Source organism: Phyllosticta citribraziliensis (assembly GCF_038025025.1).
Source record: "Phyllosticta citribraziliensis strain CPC 17464 chromosome Unknown J3D65scaffold_10, whole genome shotgun sequence".
Classification (NCBI taxonomy): Eukaryota; Fungi; Ascomycota; class Dothideomycetes; order Botryosphaeriales; family Phyllostictaceae; genus Phyllosticta; species Phyllosticta citribraziliensis.
In genome coordinates this window covers 1,416,016-1,432,549 of record NW_027117347.1, presented here as the reverse complement: position 1 = coordinate 1,432,549, position 16,534 = coordinate 1,416,016, and the positions used below count along the sequence as shown (strand labels likewise).

General features: G+C 57.4%; 3 protein-coding genes across 3 annotated transcripts; all 3 read right to left on the bottom strand.

Moving 5' to 3' along the window:
• Window positions 1-533: 533 nt before the first annotated feature.
• J3D65DRAFT_634782 (uncharacterized protein) lies at window positions 534-2,100 on the bottom strand. The gene is made up of 4 exons (XM_066801254.1): window positions 1,879-2,100; window positions 1,234-1,817; window positions 919-1,153; window positions 534-851 (listed from the first exon to the last, which is right to left on the bottom strand). The coding sequence occupies exons 1-4, from the start codon at window positions 2,083-2,085 to the stop codon at window positions 783-785; spliced, it is 1,095 nt and encodes a 364-aa protein (XP_066652616.1). The 5' UTR covers window positions 2,086-2,100; the 3' UTR covers window positions 534-782.
• A 9,537-nt stretch (window positions 2,101-11,637) lies between these two features.
• Window positions 11,638-12,306, bottom strand: J3D65DRAFT_670441 (uncharacterized protein; the record flags this gene model as incomplete). Its single annotated transcript, XM_066803284.1, has 2 exons — window positions 11,638-12,216; window positions 12,274-12,306. 2 exons carry the CDS (start codon window positions 12,304-12,306, stop codon window positions 11,638-11,640), a joined length of 612 nt encoding a protein of 203 aa, XP_066652615.1.
• A 1,697-nt stretch (window positions 12,307-14,003) lies between these two features.
• On the bottom strand, window positions 14,004-15,471 carry J3D65DRAFT_634762 (uncharacterized protein). The gene has a single exon (XM_066801253.1). It carries the CDS (start codon window positions 15,110-15,112, stop codon window positions 14,348-14,350), a length of 765 nt encoding a protein of 254 aa, XP_066652614.1. The 5' UTR covers window positions 15,113-15,471; the 3' UTR covers window positions 14,004-14,347.
• Window positions 15,472-16,534: the final 1,063 nt, after the last annotated feature.

The window sequence follows — 16,534 nt, the reverse complement described above, 5'->3', positions numbered from 1 at the left end:
GACGAGCGCCAGCAGCAAGAGCAGAGGCGAAGCTCAAAACGAAGAGGGGAACGGGAGCTCGGGTGTGCGGGTGGTGGTGTTGGTTGTCGTGGACGAAGGGGACGAAAACGAGACGGAGGCGTCGTCCCAAAATTTTTTTTTATCGACAAGCGCAACAAAAAAATGGCGTACAGCTAGCAGGCCCCGCGGCAGGCGCCGTAGGGCTTACTAGATTTATACGCGATTTTCAGCCAGCCCCTACGGACAAGTCCCTCAGCCAAAGAGGACCGGCGAAGCTCGGAGTAAGCCATTGCACGGTACTCGGGGCCCGCCTCGACCCTCACCCTCTCCACCTACGCCGAGTAATCTCGAATGGGCCAGCTGTTTTGTCTCTGTCATCCTCCCCCGGCGCCCTCCTTTTGTCTCTACCCGATATCGGGTTCCGAGTGTGAGTCTTGCCTTTCGGGATCCTCAATGTCGCGCCGGAAGCGGGAGCGTTGATTGTTGAGGCGCTCAAGGAGAAAGGAGTTGAAGACGATTCTTGTCAGTCCGTGTCCGTGTCAGTTGCATCATCAATTGTCTATCAATACTGCGAAGATTATGGATATCAAGTCTAGAAACGCTCCCATTGGCATTCGTCGTCCGCCGTACCCGCTCCGTCGAGCACTGTCCCCCGTTGAGAATGACGAACCCGTTCAACCAAAGTGGCCAGCCGACGCCGAACCCTAGCCGAACAAAAATCCTTCGTCGACGGCTTGATTGCTGGTATCAAGAACCAACCACGTGCCGTCTGATTACGGCCATTACAGCAGCGTATCGCCCAATGCGCAGCGGACGATGCTGCAGCCCGCACGGATCGTTTCAGACGCGCCCTGCAGATCAACTAGAGTCAGTCGGATAAGGCTCGGCCATGGCGACGGTATTTAAACTGCTACGTACCTGCACTTCGAGGCTGGGATTGACCTCGACGAGATCGAGCGCTATCAGGCTGCCTGTCTCGGCCACGCACTCGGCGATGAAGTCACCCTCGCGCAGCGTCAAACCCCCTCGAACGGGAGTACCCGTGCTGGGCGCCCATTGGGGATCGAGACTGTCAATGTCGAATGAGAGGTGGATGGGAGTGTCGCTGCCAATCCACCCGAGAGCCATGTCGACGACCTTGCCGATGCCGTACCTAATAATAAGTCAGTCGGGGAACCGATGACGCGGGGTCAGACTGATGGCCGCAGGGGCCCCAGGAGGAGGACGACGGACCTGTCAATGTCGTGCATCGAAAAGGCCTTGATGCCGTTGTCCCTCAAAATCTTCTTCTCGCCCTTGTCAATGTCTCGCAGACCGATGTATACAAGCTTCTTTGTGTTGATCCGGTGCTCGTCCTGGATCCAGCCAAATATGTCATCCCGGTCTTCCTTGGCCAAGCCCGTCAGAAAGGCCACGGGCATGCCGTGAATGTTGCCGCTGTCCGACGTCTCGGGCGTGTTGATGTCAGCGTGAGCGTCGACCCAGATGACGGCGATCTCCCGTCCCAGCCTTTCGCGGGTGGCCTTCGCGGTGCCGGAGATGGACCCGATGGCAATGGAATGATCACCGCCGAGAGTCAGGACGAACCGCCCTTTCGATGCGTGCTCGTAGACCTGCTGGCTGAGCTCTTTGTTGACCGCACTACTCGACCGCGGCGACTTCATGTTGCGGTGGTCGGCGTCTTGCTTGGGGATGACGTGAGAGTAGTTGTGCACTTGTCCATCGAAGCTGATGTTGAATTCGAGGTCGTCCTTGAGCTGGTCGAGCAAACCAGCCTCGATGAGTGCCATGGGTGCGGCATCAACGCCAGATTTCCTCTGTTGAAAGCGCACCGCATCAGCATGCAGCTGGGAACGTGCCTGGATCGGTGCACCTTACCTGTCCGCCGGAGTAACCGACTGCGACGACTCCCAATTCATCGCGGTGCGGCAGGAACTTGGGTTGGAGCGTGGGTGCGTGTGTCATGATGACGGGGCTGGGGATTCGGGGAAGAGACAAGGGCACGGGGCGTGGAAGAGCGTTGGAAGCGGCTTTGGCAGGTTTTGGTGTGTGAGGAATGAGACTCTGGAGGACCGCTGCTGCCATTGTTCGAACGGCTGAAAAGCCGCGGGACCCTATTTATGGCCATGTCGCGGTCGGGCTGGCTAGATTGAGGCTCTCCGTATCTCCTGGGCTTTACGTAAATTGGGAGGACTGAGTTTTTCGCGTTGGTGTTGAATTTCCCCTAAGTACAGGTTCAGACGATGAAGTCGCCTACAACTGTACTTAGGGGAAGATGGATCTGTGCGCAGGTGTTGAGTGGAGTCCCGTGGCCGCGCATGTCAGGGCTTTGAGCCGAGCCCGACCTTGGCTGCGCCTGTCAACTACTTCAAACGCCCTCTTCTGCCGCATCCCCTCGCCGTCTGGACCAGATAAACGCCCGTCATCGTCCGACACCGCTGTCTCCAGACGACAAATCTTTTGCGCATCGTTCGGTGGGCCAGCGATTCTTCTGGCCTGCCAGCCGAGGCCATGGAATCCCCCACGCAGTTTGCTCCGATTAAGGAAAGTCTAAAGCCCAGGACCATTGCCATCGCAATTCTCGCTTCATCTGCACAAGTTCAATTGTCGTCTTATCAGTGCAATGCATGTGCCGGCTTGAAAGGCGTACCAGACTATCTATTTGTGTCCTACGCTATACAAGCCCTACGGCCTGCGGCATTGCTGTGCCAAGCCAACGTGCAACATTGAATTTCTTTTTGCAAGACCACCAGCTGAAGAATGAGCAGCGTCGGCCGTACATTTTCCATCCCCTACCGTGCCTCTGCGCGGTTCAATCGCGACGTCGTCAAGTGAAGCGGAGCGCATTCCAGGCCAAGCTTTACATCCCTTGCTCTGGATGATGTCACTGCGAGCTACGCGCATTGTACCTTGCGGCAGGCTACCTGTCACAACACGGCTGCCGTCGGCTACCACACAGTCAGCAGTGTGCTGCGCCCTTGGATATAGCTGCACATGACTGCCAGCCACCCGGCGCTTATCCTCGCTTATCCCCATCCCAGGCTCCAGACGCATGAGTTTGACCACAGATGATAGATGACTGGACATTTGAAGCCGTAAAGATAACGTCCGCACCATGTCTGCTGGAGCAGGTTTGGACTGGTGGTGCAGAAAGTGGATTGGTTCCTTTGGCCTTCGGGCAAGCTTATACGACCTTTCGGCCAATCAGAAGGCAAGAAGGCTTGTACATCATCTTCAAATTCGCAGATGTCTTCTTGCACACAACCTTCGCACCAAGAATACTAGAAGCTTGCAGCCCATCACTTGGCGACCAGCAATGGAGTCCGACGCCTCCCACATATCAGTGTTCGAACGTAGTGGATTCAAGACGACCGACTCTTCATTAACTTCCCCTGCTCAAGCTCAAGCACACATTGCCGCCAGTACTTTAAAACACAAGGCAAAGATAATGGCCAGATGCGGTCCCGGAGTCCTTCGATCGAGATCCAGTCACAACCGCCAAATGTGCATATGGATAATGCCGCACTGTCTGGAAATCAATTCGCGGCATTGACTCGCTCGTTCCCATAGAATATCATCCTTTGGCCTTCTCACGGGTACCGGTGGTCTGAAACCATCTACCAAGTGCTTGGTGATCTTATCCGGAGCATGACCCTCTTGGCCGGCTGGACCCGCCTCTACTTGTTTGAAACCTGCATTCGTCTGTGCTTCTGATCATCTTGTCATGGTCTAATAGTAGAGCCAAGCTCCTTGGAAATATCGAAGGACCAGTCGCAGCCTCATTGCCGTGGATTCCAATCTCGAGCTCCTCTGCTTCGAGTTGTTGAAGTATCCGCCGGTGACGATTCGGCCAAGAAGGGGACAGGAAAGAGCTTGGAAGATAGAAGGCGCGCAGTAATTTGCCCGGTAGAAGCCAGAAGGAAAATTCCCGACCAAACAAGTCCGAATGCAAAACAAATTGCGATAACTGCCGTCTATGCCGCGTCTCGACTAGCCACTCGATTCTGGCAGATGGAAGACTCACCATGTAGGCTCGAAGTACATACTACCGCTTCAATTGCTCGGCGCAAAACGCACCATCGTCGTCGCTGATCAAATGCCTCAACTGTTCCAGTCTCTGGGTCCCCCTTTGGACAAGCAGGTAATATCAGCGGCGAATATAAGGCACTATTGACGACCTACACGCGGAAGTGCGTCAGCGAACCCCCAAGAATACCAAGGCGAGTCTCATCGACACGATTTCCCCACAAGTACGTAACAGACGACAGACCACCACGCTTGGCAGTGCTTCTCTGCCCAGCCAAGGCGGCGATCAACCGCCGCACACACGGGGATGCAGCGAGACGCACGCCTTCTAGTAGCTTGGCTGCGCCGTAGCTACACAAGACGCGAGCGCTAGCTGGTGTGGAGAGCATAAGTCCGACGAGCTAGCCTGCAGAGCGAAAACCGCCGGCGCGCGTTGCGACGGGGTCGTCCAATCATGGCGTGAGCCTGAATTTCGAGGGCAGGCGCCAAACGTCATTTGCGTCTGTCGAGGCGTTTCAGGGGGCTGCGGTGGTGCTGTTGCGAGAGCTTGGCTGCGGATTTGGCGGCGCTAGTCGGGAGGTCCTTTTTGCGGGGTGTTTACTGCTTCGTGCGGTCCAGGAAATATATAGGAAGCGTTGGCGCCGGGGAAAGAAATTATGCCTCAGTGGCTAGCCTGCAACTTTGTGTCTTACTCTTTCGCGGACACCCTAAAGAATCAATCATCTGAAAACTCTCCCACACAATGGATCCGTCCCACATTGACGTCTTCAATGCTCCCATTCCATCCGACGTCCTCGGCGAGGGCAAGGCTTTCAACGTGGCGAAGCGATCCTCGTGGATTTCGAGCAAGGTGCGAGGACCCAAGCCATAACTCGACTCCTTCCAGCCAACTGACAAACTGCCGCAGTCACTATCGACATCTATTCTGACCTTTGGCGGCTTTGCTTGGGCGAGTCCTGCGCGTTCGAGCTCTGCATATTCGCTGCGGACGAAGATTGCACGTTGAGAAGCTGGCCCGTTGCAATGCGCAATGAAATACGTGCGAACAAGAACATGCGGCACTCATTGGCCTGGTCGCGCGGATTTGGCGACACTCATGAGCGAGTCACGAACCTTTGCCGAGCAACGCAGCGCCGGCTGGCTCATATGCCCTCACGTCATACCTATCCGCAGCGTCCATCACTGCCGCCCCGCTCAGCTGTCGAGTTGACGAACTCGGGAGTTCGTCCCAAGGATGAAGCTATGGCACGAGGATCGCGAGGCCGATGCAAACGGAACGTTGGCAATGGAGAGGTTGGCAAGAAGCGGAGGAGCGGCAGATATGAAGTTCTCCGATGTATTATCTTGCGTGTAGGATCAACTTCAATGAAAATAAAACGATTTTCCTTTGCTTACGTACGATCTCGGATCGATCAGCGTTGAACTTTGACGGTTGACCTGACCTTTTCCAGCGATGGTGAGGTGAAAGTCCGTCGAGGCGGCGACTTGAAGAGTGAATATGGAATCGACCGAGCGCAGGTGCAAATCCGCCAGGCAGAAGAGGCGAAAACCAGGCAATGAGCAAGAAGTCGCCCAAAGGCCGATATATAACCCAAAACAACGAGACTGACTAGCACCGGAACCCCAATCGTCCGAATGTTGGCGTCGTGGGAGGAAAGGCGTTATCATTCAACTTGTTTGGAATCCCACAACAGCTGACTTCTGTTCGATTCCGGGCGGGTGATGACGATATTCGTTTTTGGTTTTTGCACCTTAGCCGACGTCCTTTTTGGCCTGGCTGTTGTGTCGGTCTGCCACCTTTGATTGTCACCTCGACACCAGTGTTCTAAAATCGACGCGGTGACGACCAGACACGCCGCACGCGTTGCCCGAATGCCATGCTTGCAGGCTCCTACTAACCTTCCCATCTTGCTCACAATCCGTGCTCTTGACATCTTGTGTTGGCTGGCATTAGTAGACCTCATCCCCACGTAGCCTTTCGTATGCGGCTGTCTTGCCCAAAAGGCGGCGCAACGCACGCATCGCTCGGCTTCCTTGCCCACTACTCAACGCATGTCACCCACGAACTTGGCCATCGGATATCTTTGGCTCCCAGGGCACGACATCGCCGAGCCAAGTGACAAACTTTCGCGAGGCATGGTAGAGAGTCTCAAAAGACGGAGCCATCAAGTCTCCTCAGAACGACACATCCGGCTCAGTTCGCCGGCCGCTTTCCAAACGCCCCAGGAAAAGCTTCCACAGCGCCGCGTTGTTGATCTGTCTACCCGCTTGCAACAGCGCCGAGAAGGTGGCTGGGGAAGTTGGGTCCCTCAGCCTTAACAGCCTGGCTTTTCTTCAGAGTCCATCAGCCGGCGTGTGTCAGGTGCTGTAGGTACCTGGTGTCGTGCAGCACGGCCGCATCAAGGCATAGAAACCTTCGCCGTATGCTCATTGGCTGTTGGATATACCGGACAACCTTTCGCAAATTGGGCATTGTGCTGATTCTCGCTGAAATCGCAGCGGCTGCGGCGTGGGCTTTCCACCAGTTCGTACTTCTCATGGAGGTTGGGAGAGGACAATTTCCGCGTGGACATCGCTTACGAGAAGGTACTGTGCCAATGAAGCGCGGATGATTGCGATGGCTTCTGTGATACTTCCGTGTGTTTACCATGGGCTACTATGTTTGAGCGGTTCGATCAAAATAGAGAAGCAGGCAGAATCGCCGAAATGCAAAGCCGTGGGCTTTGACAGGCTTTTCAGCCTCGGTTACTCAATCTGCAACGTCACAAACCTGTCCGGATGAGCAAGAAGCGAATTCTGCTCTCCGCCAAAGACTTTGTCGGATCATCAAAAGTTTGAGGAGACGTTGGACGTTCACGACCTCCGGCCTCGGCCGAACCTCACTCCGATTTTCGGGCCCATCCGGAAGCTTGGTTCACTTCTCCGCCTTCTGCTGACCCCAACGCCCTCCCTCTCACAACGCCAGACCAGCGCCCGACCAGATAGCGCTGGACTTCTTCTCGCATTGGACCAGCGTGGAAAGTCGCCATGCATCCAGATTGCTTCCTCGGCCTTTCTCAAAGCCTACTCAGCGCCATCGAGGCCAAATGACCACACGGACGATCGATGAGCTATTCCTAAGGCGTAGCTTCAATCAACACTTTGACCTGACCGGGATCGAGGAGAATGTCGAACTGAATATTTCCACGCCGTCCCACGCACAATGGCAATCCTGAAACCTCCTTTGTTCCTCGTCAAAGAAGTGCAGACTTCGGTCCTTTGCCAGGACACGAAAGCTTCCGGTTCCCAGGTCCCAGAGCATCACAAGACTTGTCCCTTGACACCCTGCATCCTTTGACAACCATGTCCCGGGGAGTCGGGAGGTTGGCTGAGGTCAGTCCACCGTCTCCCCAGATGGTCCCAGACGGCTCTTTGCCAAGAAAGCGGAGAACCCCACATCCACGGTTGCCCTTGGCTCCACAACCACGCTCTCTCCGCACGACCGCACGCATGCACGTCAGATTTATGCACCCGTCGTTCAGAGGCCCCGTTGCGTTCTAGCCCGAAACTTTAAACAGCCTCCGCGTGGAGCCGTCTCCAACAGTCCGCCTCTCCAACCCTCCTTCACTGCCGCCCTTCAAGGGAGCGCTGCCTCAGTGTCAGTTGACGCTCTCCAGACGCTCGAATGCGGAAGCCCGTCCGCCCTGACTTCCACCGCTGGGCTGACGAAATCTAGCCTCGAGATGAAAAGGCCCCGGCCTGCTGGATAGTGTGGTCATGGGAATCGACAAGCGGCCATGCTGCGGTGCAACGCCTCGACTGGAAATCGCTACCGTTTGGAAGATGGCCACGCAGCGCTGATAAGGCACTCGCCAGGGGCGTATCAGAGGGGAAAGGGTCACACCACTGGCGGCCATACTGTCCAAAGGAGCTGCCGCAGGCTCTGTAAGAAGGCAGCCTGTATGCTGCCGATGCTTGCTTTGGCCATTCACCAACCAGCGTTGGATCACGAAGTTGCTGGCTGAGCAGCCGCTGTTGGGATTCACACTCCATGCCGCCCTTCTCTAACATCCTTCGTCTGCGGCACCAGGTGAATGCAACATCACGACCCAACCAGCAGGTTCGAAACTTTTTCCAGTCACATCATTCTCCAGCATCATGTCCACTCAGGGCCTGACTTAAGCGCAGCACCCGATGCTCCCTGTTTACACTTCCTGATTTCCAGCTCGTTCCTATTTTCACAATCAGACTCCAACAATATCCCGCCAAACCCCTCACGCGTCGTCCTTTCAACCTCAGCTGTCATCCCTACCCTCGCCACGCTTCGCTGGACAGACGGACGGACAGAAGCCACCAAGCTAACGCTGCCCGGCAGCCGCCGTCCGCCTCGCTTGTTCCTCGGTTCGGCAATCTAGCTAAGCAGCCTAGCCCTTCTCCGCATAGCCTTCTAGACCCCTACATCACCTTGTCCTGGCGGCGGCGGCGCGGCGACCCTTGAAGCCTTTCTTCCCCGCCATGGCGCTACGCAGACCCTTTGGACGCAGACCCCGGTCGTGAACAGACCAGGCACCCCTCGGCTGCCCGCACCGCTCCGCACCGCTCAGGGTTGTGCAGACGTCAAGCCGCAGAGTGTGAATACGGGATGCTGTGTTGATTGACTCGGTGGCAGGTCAAGGCATTGATTGAGTCGTCGCCGTTGGAGAAATTCTTACGCAATCTGTTGTGATTGGCTGCATGGGCTCGCATTGCACCACCGTTGCGCTGTTGTGCTCTTGCGCGCCTGTTGATCTGCCTGGCCGCAATTTCCTCCCTTGGCCATGGATTGCTGCACACCGTTCGTTCTGTTTGCAATGTCAACAGTTTTGCTCTGGGACTAATCAGCTTAGACCTTCCTTATCCTTAGAGTACTTGCCCCCCGCAGCAGCAACAGCAGCAGCAGCAACTCGTTCCGGTACTCTGCCGCTAGCAGCTGAATCGACCTATCACGGCTTTCTCGAAGACAAGGGGTAGTTGGCCTTGTCCTTTTCCCGCTCGCGCGCTGCTACAGCGCTCGTTAGGCGCGGCTAGGATACCACCACCGCTACCGCTATTCCTACCATCATCCTGCACACTCGCCCAGACCATCCCCTCCCAACGCGCCCTACCCGCTTGGTGTGGAGGTAGGTCGAGAGGCAGGGTAGGGCAGGGCAGGGCAGGGTGGATGGGTGATAGACGGGCCCATCTCATCGCGTGCAGCCCTCCTCATCGGGCGGCTGGATCTGATCTGATCTCTTGTCACCACCAGCGGTAGCAGCAGCAGCAGCTTGATGGCGGCGTTGTTCCGCTCGCGGCGTTGCATCTCTCGATATTGTGCATCTGCACACCACTACCACCACTACCGATATCAAAACACGCAGAGTTTTGATTTGACTGTGTAGGGTCGATGCGCGAGGTGTGGTGTGGTGGTGTGGGTGTGCTCCCTGAGGTACCCTACCCTGCAGAAGTAAAGTACCTACCTATCTGCACGCATTGACTCAGGGGCTTAGTACTTAGGTAGGTAGGTAGGTAGGTGACGTTCAGATTCTGATGTTGAGATTCTGTCTTGTCTTCTCCTCTTTTCTCTATCGTCGCCTACATTTACACATATATACACATCCCGCACGCACTTTGTGTGTCTAGGTAGATTGATTTGTATTTAGATGGTTGTGTACAGCACCGTCGGTCTTGTCTTCCTAATCTACCTCAGTATCTACGCATGTGTAGGGCAGGGCAAGGCAAGGCAAGGCGATCAGTTCCCCTTTTTCCTCTGTCTCTTTATCCCCTGGCCTGCCTAGGCACACGCACGCATGCTAGACGCACGCTAGACGTAACTCTGCATTTCGCGTCGCCTCGCCTAGGTACAGACTGCACTTATGTAGCTAGCTAGCTATCTGCTCGCTTGCTGGCTCTCCTCTGCCCTCCTTCGCCTAGGCAAGAAGCGGGCTGCGGGGGGACTGTGCATGCATGTAGAGCGCGAACGAGAGCAAGCAGGCAGGCAGGCAGGCAGGCAGGCAGGCGGCGCGCAAACCCTGCTCACCCTGTCCTGCTCAGGAAACGCTCATCGCATGCCACCTCACTCTTAGACTGCCAAATACGATACCCTACCATAGAAGACTTCGACAACAACTAGTAACCCTGCGCGCGGCAGCTCGCTCACGTTGTTTTCTTCTCATTCTAGAATAAGGCAGGGCAGGGCAGATGTGGCTATATCGCTGGCACTGGCTGCGATGAGTAGCCCTGGCCCTAGCCTGCCTTTTCTCCGTGCGCATGCAGGGAAAGAGAGAAAGAAAGAAAGAAAGAAAGAAGGGGCGCTTGCGCAGTCGAGCGGCTGACTCGTTTTTTCTAGGCAGGCAGGGTCTGGTCTCTGCGGCTAGAAAGCGACCTACCTACCTATGCGGTCGGTGCCTTGGCTGCTTTTCTCGTCTGGCGTTGGTTTTGGCGTTGGGAGATGAGCGGGTAATGATGAAGGACAAGAGAGAGAAGAGTACAGTGGATGTCACATATTGCACGGCAAAGGCGAAAAAGAGCAGGCAGGCAGACAGGCAGGCAGGCAGGTACAAAATTCGACAATGTGATTTCATGTCTCGCGACGCGACGCAGCGCGTCGCCATGCCTCGTCCATCCATCGATGCTCCGTCCGACTCAAACAACTGCTTTCTATCGTACATGCCCACACCACGCCAGACACCATACTAGTAAAGAGGCAGAGAAAAAGAGAAGAAGCAGAGGTAAAAGTAGAGACAAGAAAGGTAAAGGTAGAAGTAGGTAGGTAGGTACAGCAGAAGAGAAGAGAAGAGGAGGGCAGAGTAGAGGCATACACGAGCGCGGCGTACGTACATACATACGGGGAGTAGATGCAAAAGGTAGGTAGGAGTGATGCTTTTGACAATTGACGAAAAGTGGTGATTGTTTTTCCTCTTCTTTCTCTTGTTCGCCTCGCCTCGCCTCGCCTCGTTGGCTCTCTCGTCCTGATTGGACGATTGTTGGAAAAGGTGGGTGGGTGGGTGGGTATCCGGTTTTGCAAAAAGAAGTCAATGAGGAATAGAAAGAAAAGAAGTTTGAAGAGAAAGAGAAAGAGAAAGAGAAAGAAAGAAGTGCCGTGTGAGAAACAAATCCCAAAACACCTTCCGAGCCGATCCAACCAACCATCCGTCCGTCCGCCGTCCCTGTCCGGGCGGGTTTTGCGTCGTTCCATCCATCCGTCCGTCCGTCCGTTCGCCGTCCGCGAGCTGATCCAGCACGGTCGGGGCGAAAGGAGGGAAAACAATGTACGAGAAAAGAAGAAGAGAGACCACAGGGGCGAGCTTGTCGCCGCCTGCTCGACCCGTCGTAGAACCGTGTGTGAGTAAAGTGTGACGAAGAGCGCGGGTGGCCCAGGTATCCGGACCAGCCGCGAGTACGAAGTGGAAGACAGGGCAAAGAAACTTTTGGGGAGCGCATCTATCGTGTGGGCGAATGCTCCCTGCGCTCGCCACCCCAAGCTGACGAGGCGTGCGGTGAATGTGGCATCATGCTGACGAATGCTCCAAGCACGGGTGCGCCACCATGGTTGAAGCCTCCCTGCGCAGACGCAGAGGTGCCCTTTGCAACCAGAGAGAGAGAGCCTCCCCTGGGTTAGGCGTACTGGCCGGCGGCGCCCACGTCGCCAAAGTGCTCGGCAATGCTGTCGAGCACCTCGCGGTCGACGCTGCTGCGGCGGCGGCGCTGGCGGCGCATCTCCAGCTCCGTGTCCATCAGGCGGCCCTGGACGAAGGCGCGGAAGCGCTCGTCGCGGCGCACGTTGTCCGTGTTGAGCAGCTCCGTCAGGACGGCCTTGACCTGCTTGTTGACGTCGTAGAGGGCCGAGTCGGCGGGCAGCGGGGCGCCGCTGCGGGCCTGCGAGGGCGAGTGCGGTGCGCCCGTCTTGGTGGTGGCGTGGTAGGTGTGATGCGGCAGGTCTGGGACGGGCGAGGAGCAGGCGCCGGGGGTGTTGTGTGCGGCCGTGTTGAAGGGCGTGGTGGGAGTCTGAGTGGGGGAATGGCTCAGAGGCGAGTGGGTGCCGGAGAGGGAGATGGAAATGTCAGAGGAGAAGGAGGAGCGCGGCGAGTAGTTTGCCGTGGCGTAGGGGTCGGTGGGTGGGATTTGCACCGTCAGACGCTGGCGCAGATTCTCCTGCTGCGACGAGAGGAAGAGGTAGCGGGCATAGGGGTCGGACTGCGGAGACATGTTAGACTGGGGGAAGTGAGGCGGGATACGAGGCAGGCAACGTACAATGTCCGAGGCGGAGTGGGTGCGGGCGGCCATGGTGGAGGATGGGGAGGCGAATGGGTGGGAGGGACGAGTCAATAGCAAGCTCATCGAAGGTCGAAGGGGTGTGTTGGTGGTGTTGAGTGGAAAGGTGGGCGGGCGTGGGTGGGCGGCGAGAGGAGAGACAAGAGATATAATAGTCGCCGGGGGTGGTTGCTGGGATTCGGGATGTGGCAGTAGTCAGGGAGGACGATAAGGCGCCAGAGGGTCGGGTGGGCGAGAGTCAGGATGAAGCAGGGAGGAGGCGGGAGCGGCGTTATTTACACATGTAGGTATGTTCAACCTCTGGGGCGGCGCCCCGATTTTATTTGGCGGAGAGCGTGAGATGTACATTGCATTGCGACCATGACGTGCCACTGCTGTACCTTTCCTTTACTTCTACACCTCAAGCCCTCATCAGGGACCCAGCGCATAGTCAGCGAGCCGTTCCGCCGTGCTCCCAACCCGCTGCAGGCTGGCGCAAGCCATGAAGCCACGCAACCGCAGTCAGTCAACGCGAACCTTCTCCCTGGCTGACTTCATATCCATGTCCACGTCCACCTCATCCTCCCTTCAGGCCTCGTCGCCGATCTCCCTCCTGTCTCTGCCCGTGCGCTGCGTCTGGCCCAGTGTCCTGTGCGCTGCTTCTGCGGGCCCAATAATCATCGTCAACCGAACCGAGCAGGCCTCATCAAGCTCACCTTGCTCACCTTGTCCGTCGTGTTTCTTTTTCTGAACTGAATGCCTCCATACCGTACAAAGTGGGCGCCTGACTGCGCCTGTGTTTGTTTCCCCTCGCCCCCGAAAACGGCCGCGCAGGGACATGATGGCTGCTTTCGGCCACGCCTGCACCATGGCCAACGTGCCGGTACCTGTCAATCAGAACACCAGCTTTCCAGCTTTCCAATGCCCAGTGAGGCATGCGCCACTCGGTGCCATGCCCTTGAACCCTCTGCCGCCTCCCGTCAGATTCGTCCAAAACCCAAAATCTTGCCCAACGTCATCCCTGTGCCTTTGGCTGTCGACGAGACGACGGCGGTCCTCCAAATGACGTATGCGGAATGCCAACCCCCCAACCTCACCACCATGCCGCAGTCCTGCGTTTCCTCCCAGACGCCCCATTACCGCTTTCGCCGCCATGGTCTCTCCTTTGGGCAACCGACTGGCCACTCGCCAGAACCATCCTCAACCTGCAACATGTGCCTGTTGTGCTGTCGATCGGCACCATGATCTCATGTGGCGGGTGCCGCATGGGAAAATTCTACAACATGAGAATTGCGATCGAGCGATCCCATTTGGTCCTCTTTGTGCCACTTTTCGCCAACCCCTGCCTGCTCCAACATCAACATGTCGTCGGCCGAGAGAAAAAAGTCGTCATCAACCTGTTCGTTTTCCACTCGCCCACTCGAGCTGTGGAAGAAGCCGGCCGGCGACGCCACTGCTTGGAGCAGCTGGGGCGCGGCTGTGCCGTCGTGCCACCCATTCGCCCTCGAGCCGTTGGCTCTGGCGTGAGCATAAACATCAAGGTGACAATCTGACTGCCACGTCGACTTCTGAGACATGGTCATCCTCTTTTTCCCCTTCTCTTCCAAGATTTCTTCCATTGCATCTGGTCGAGGGCACCGCCGCTTCGGTTCGACTCGTGGCTCTGGCCGTCATCCCACGTTGCGCTGACGGTCACCAGAGGCTCCAGCTGCTACACCAACGCCCACCCACCCTACCCCAGCCTCGGAGCCCCAACCGGATGCCTCTCCACACCCGCTCGATCCCAGTCCTGCCTTTTCAGCTTGGTCCAGCCGAGTCGCACTGTGCACTGCGTCCAGCTATTTCTTCCACGCCTCCAACCTCCACCACCAGTCGGAATCTTGTTCGAGCCACTGCGGCTGACAGGGACATCGAGACAGATGACCCTGCTGCGGATTGCGTCTCCCGACCTTCGTTGGCCTCGGTTTCCGAGCTGTGAAGATTCCTGGTGCAGAGCGTCTGGATCCGCGGTTGAGTGGCCCTTTCAACGTCCATCCAAGCTGGCGTGCATGACCTCCGCTGCCTGCCTGCTCGCTCAGTCCACCCTTGCCTGACCATCCATGACGTCGCCATCTCCTTCGTCCATGTCCCCAGCCAACCTCTCCCTCCAAAACCCCTTGCCATAACTCACCAAAATCTCCTCGCCCTTCCGTATCCCACGCGCCCGCGGGCCCTTGCCGTTCTTGCCCTTGCCCAGCACCCACACCCCCATGCGCCTCTCGACCCTCTTCGCGCCGTCCAGCTCAACCCACACATCGCCAAACTCGGCATTCGGCGCCGTGACGCCCGGGACGCCGCGGTAGTCGTTGACGAAGCGGGCCTCGTTGCCGCCGCCCGCCGCATCGACGCCGACGCCCAGCTCGCGGTCCAGGCTGAGGTCGTAGTCGGAGGCGGCGTCGGCGTCGGCGCGCGTGTGCAGCGTGCCGCTGTACGTCAGAATGAGTGCGCCGGGCGGCAGCGCGGCGCGCGCGAAGAGCCCCGCTTGGCCGCAGGCCGGGTGCCCTGGCGTCGCAATGGGCGTGATGAGCACGCTGGCATTGGGCGACGGCGGCAGCGCGTGGACGACTGGCGCGGGATGCGCTGCTGGTGCCGTGTGCAGTGTCTCCAGCAGGGCGCGCGGGAAGGACGGCGATAGGACGGGGTGGGCGTGGTACGGGAGGGAGGCGGGCCAGTTCTTGGGCAGCTTGTTGCTGGTGGGGGTTGTGGTGGTTGAGGCCTTGATTGCGCTGCTGCTGGCTTTTGCTTTGGCTGGCTTGTGATTTGCGCCGTTGCGCGGCTTGGTGTTGGAACCGCCCCCCATGGCTCCAACCGGATGAGATGGGTGCGTGCCGGCTGTGTTGGCGAGATCCAGATCTCAATTGTCTCCGTGTTGTTGCGTTGAGCGAGTGCGACAAGTGGACCTGTGACAGAGGTTGAATTGCGCCTTTTGCTTCCCTGTTCTCTTTCTCTAACGTTTAGGTTGTTCTCTGCTCACCACCCAGAAACCAGGGCGCGGCCACCAGTGACGAAGCTATTGCAGCAAAGACGTGCTGAACCAATGTCTCCCGCGACGCCGTCGTGGATTGTGTCTCGTCGCAAGACAAAGCAGGTAGGTAAACGCAGCAACCAATCACAACGCGCAGTTCCAACTGGACGTCGTCGTCTTCGGTTCTATTGTCGGGTCGTGGTGCGTCGGCGCCGGCAGAACATCGACTGACCGCCTTTTCTCCTGCTCCCCTGCTCCCCTGGGTGCCCCCTGCTAGCGCCTGTTGCATCATTTGGCGAGACACCACGGTTGCAAAAAAATCTATTGATTGATGCGACGCTGAGCAGCATCCCGGACCCATCTCATCTCCGAGCGCTGGCCGCTGAGGTGGGTGGGCACTGGGCGGCCCCATCATCGTCGACGACGACGACATTCCAAAACGCGTCTGTGTGCTGCCCACATGGCTGCTGACCGGATTGACCGACGGCGACGACTTGTTGTTGACGGCTGCGAATCGATCGAGCTGTTGTTGGCCATGCGGCGCATCGGCGCCCTACACGCGCGCTGCTCGGCTCTTTTGCGCAAGAATCCGTCTTTTGCTGATGGCGTTTTTACCCCTTCCCCCTTTCACCATCTTGTCTTCAGATCAAGGCGCCTTCGAAGCGAGACAGCGCAGCAATTGCATGGACTCATCCTCGACTCTTCCCATTCAAGCTCAAGGCTTGCGGCTTCAGCCTTGCGTGCTGTTCCCCGTTGCGAGCGGGACGCTCCCGCAGCATCATCCTGGCATCAGGGGGGCCGTCCCGAGAAACGTCTCTCGAACACCACAGATGCCTGCTGGCCAGAACCTCCAACCACCACCACCAGTCCAGCCAGCGTCGACCAGCGCTGAGGGTGCATCTACATGCCGCAACCGTGCTTTAATGACCCGCGCCGCTGGTCGTCGGTTGCGCCTGTTTTGGGATCTCCGTCCTGGCTCTGCTGTTTCATGCGTGGCCGGCACCCTTGTAGTGGAGGTAGGTGCTGCGCGAAGCGAGAGGGGAGTCGAGACGGGCCAAGAACCGTCTTCTTTTCCTTTCATCCCTTCGTGTCTTCTTGTCGCTGTCGATTTCTTCTCACAATTCCATCCGTGTTTTAGGACTGTCGTGCAGTCAAGCCACCGAAATGGTGTTGTCCATCAATCCCCTCTCCATCTACACCAGGACAGGCCCGCGCTTCCTTGAGAGGGAGATAGCCAGGGTCCCGCACGGTCTCTTG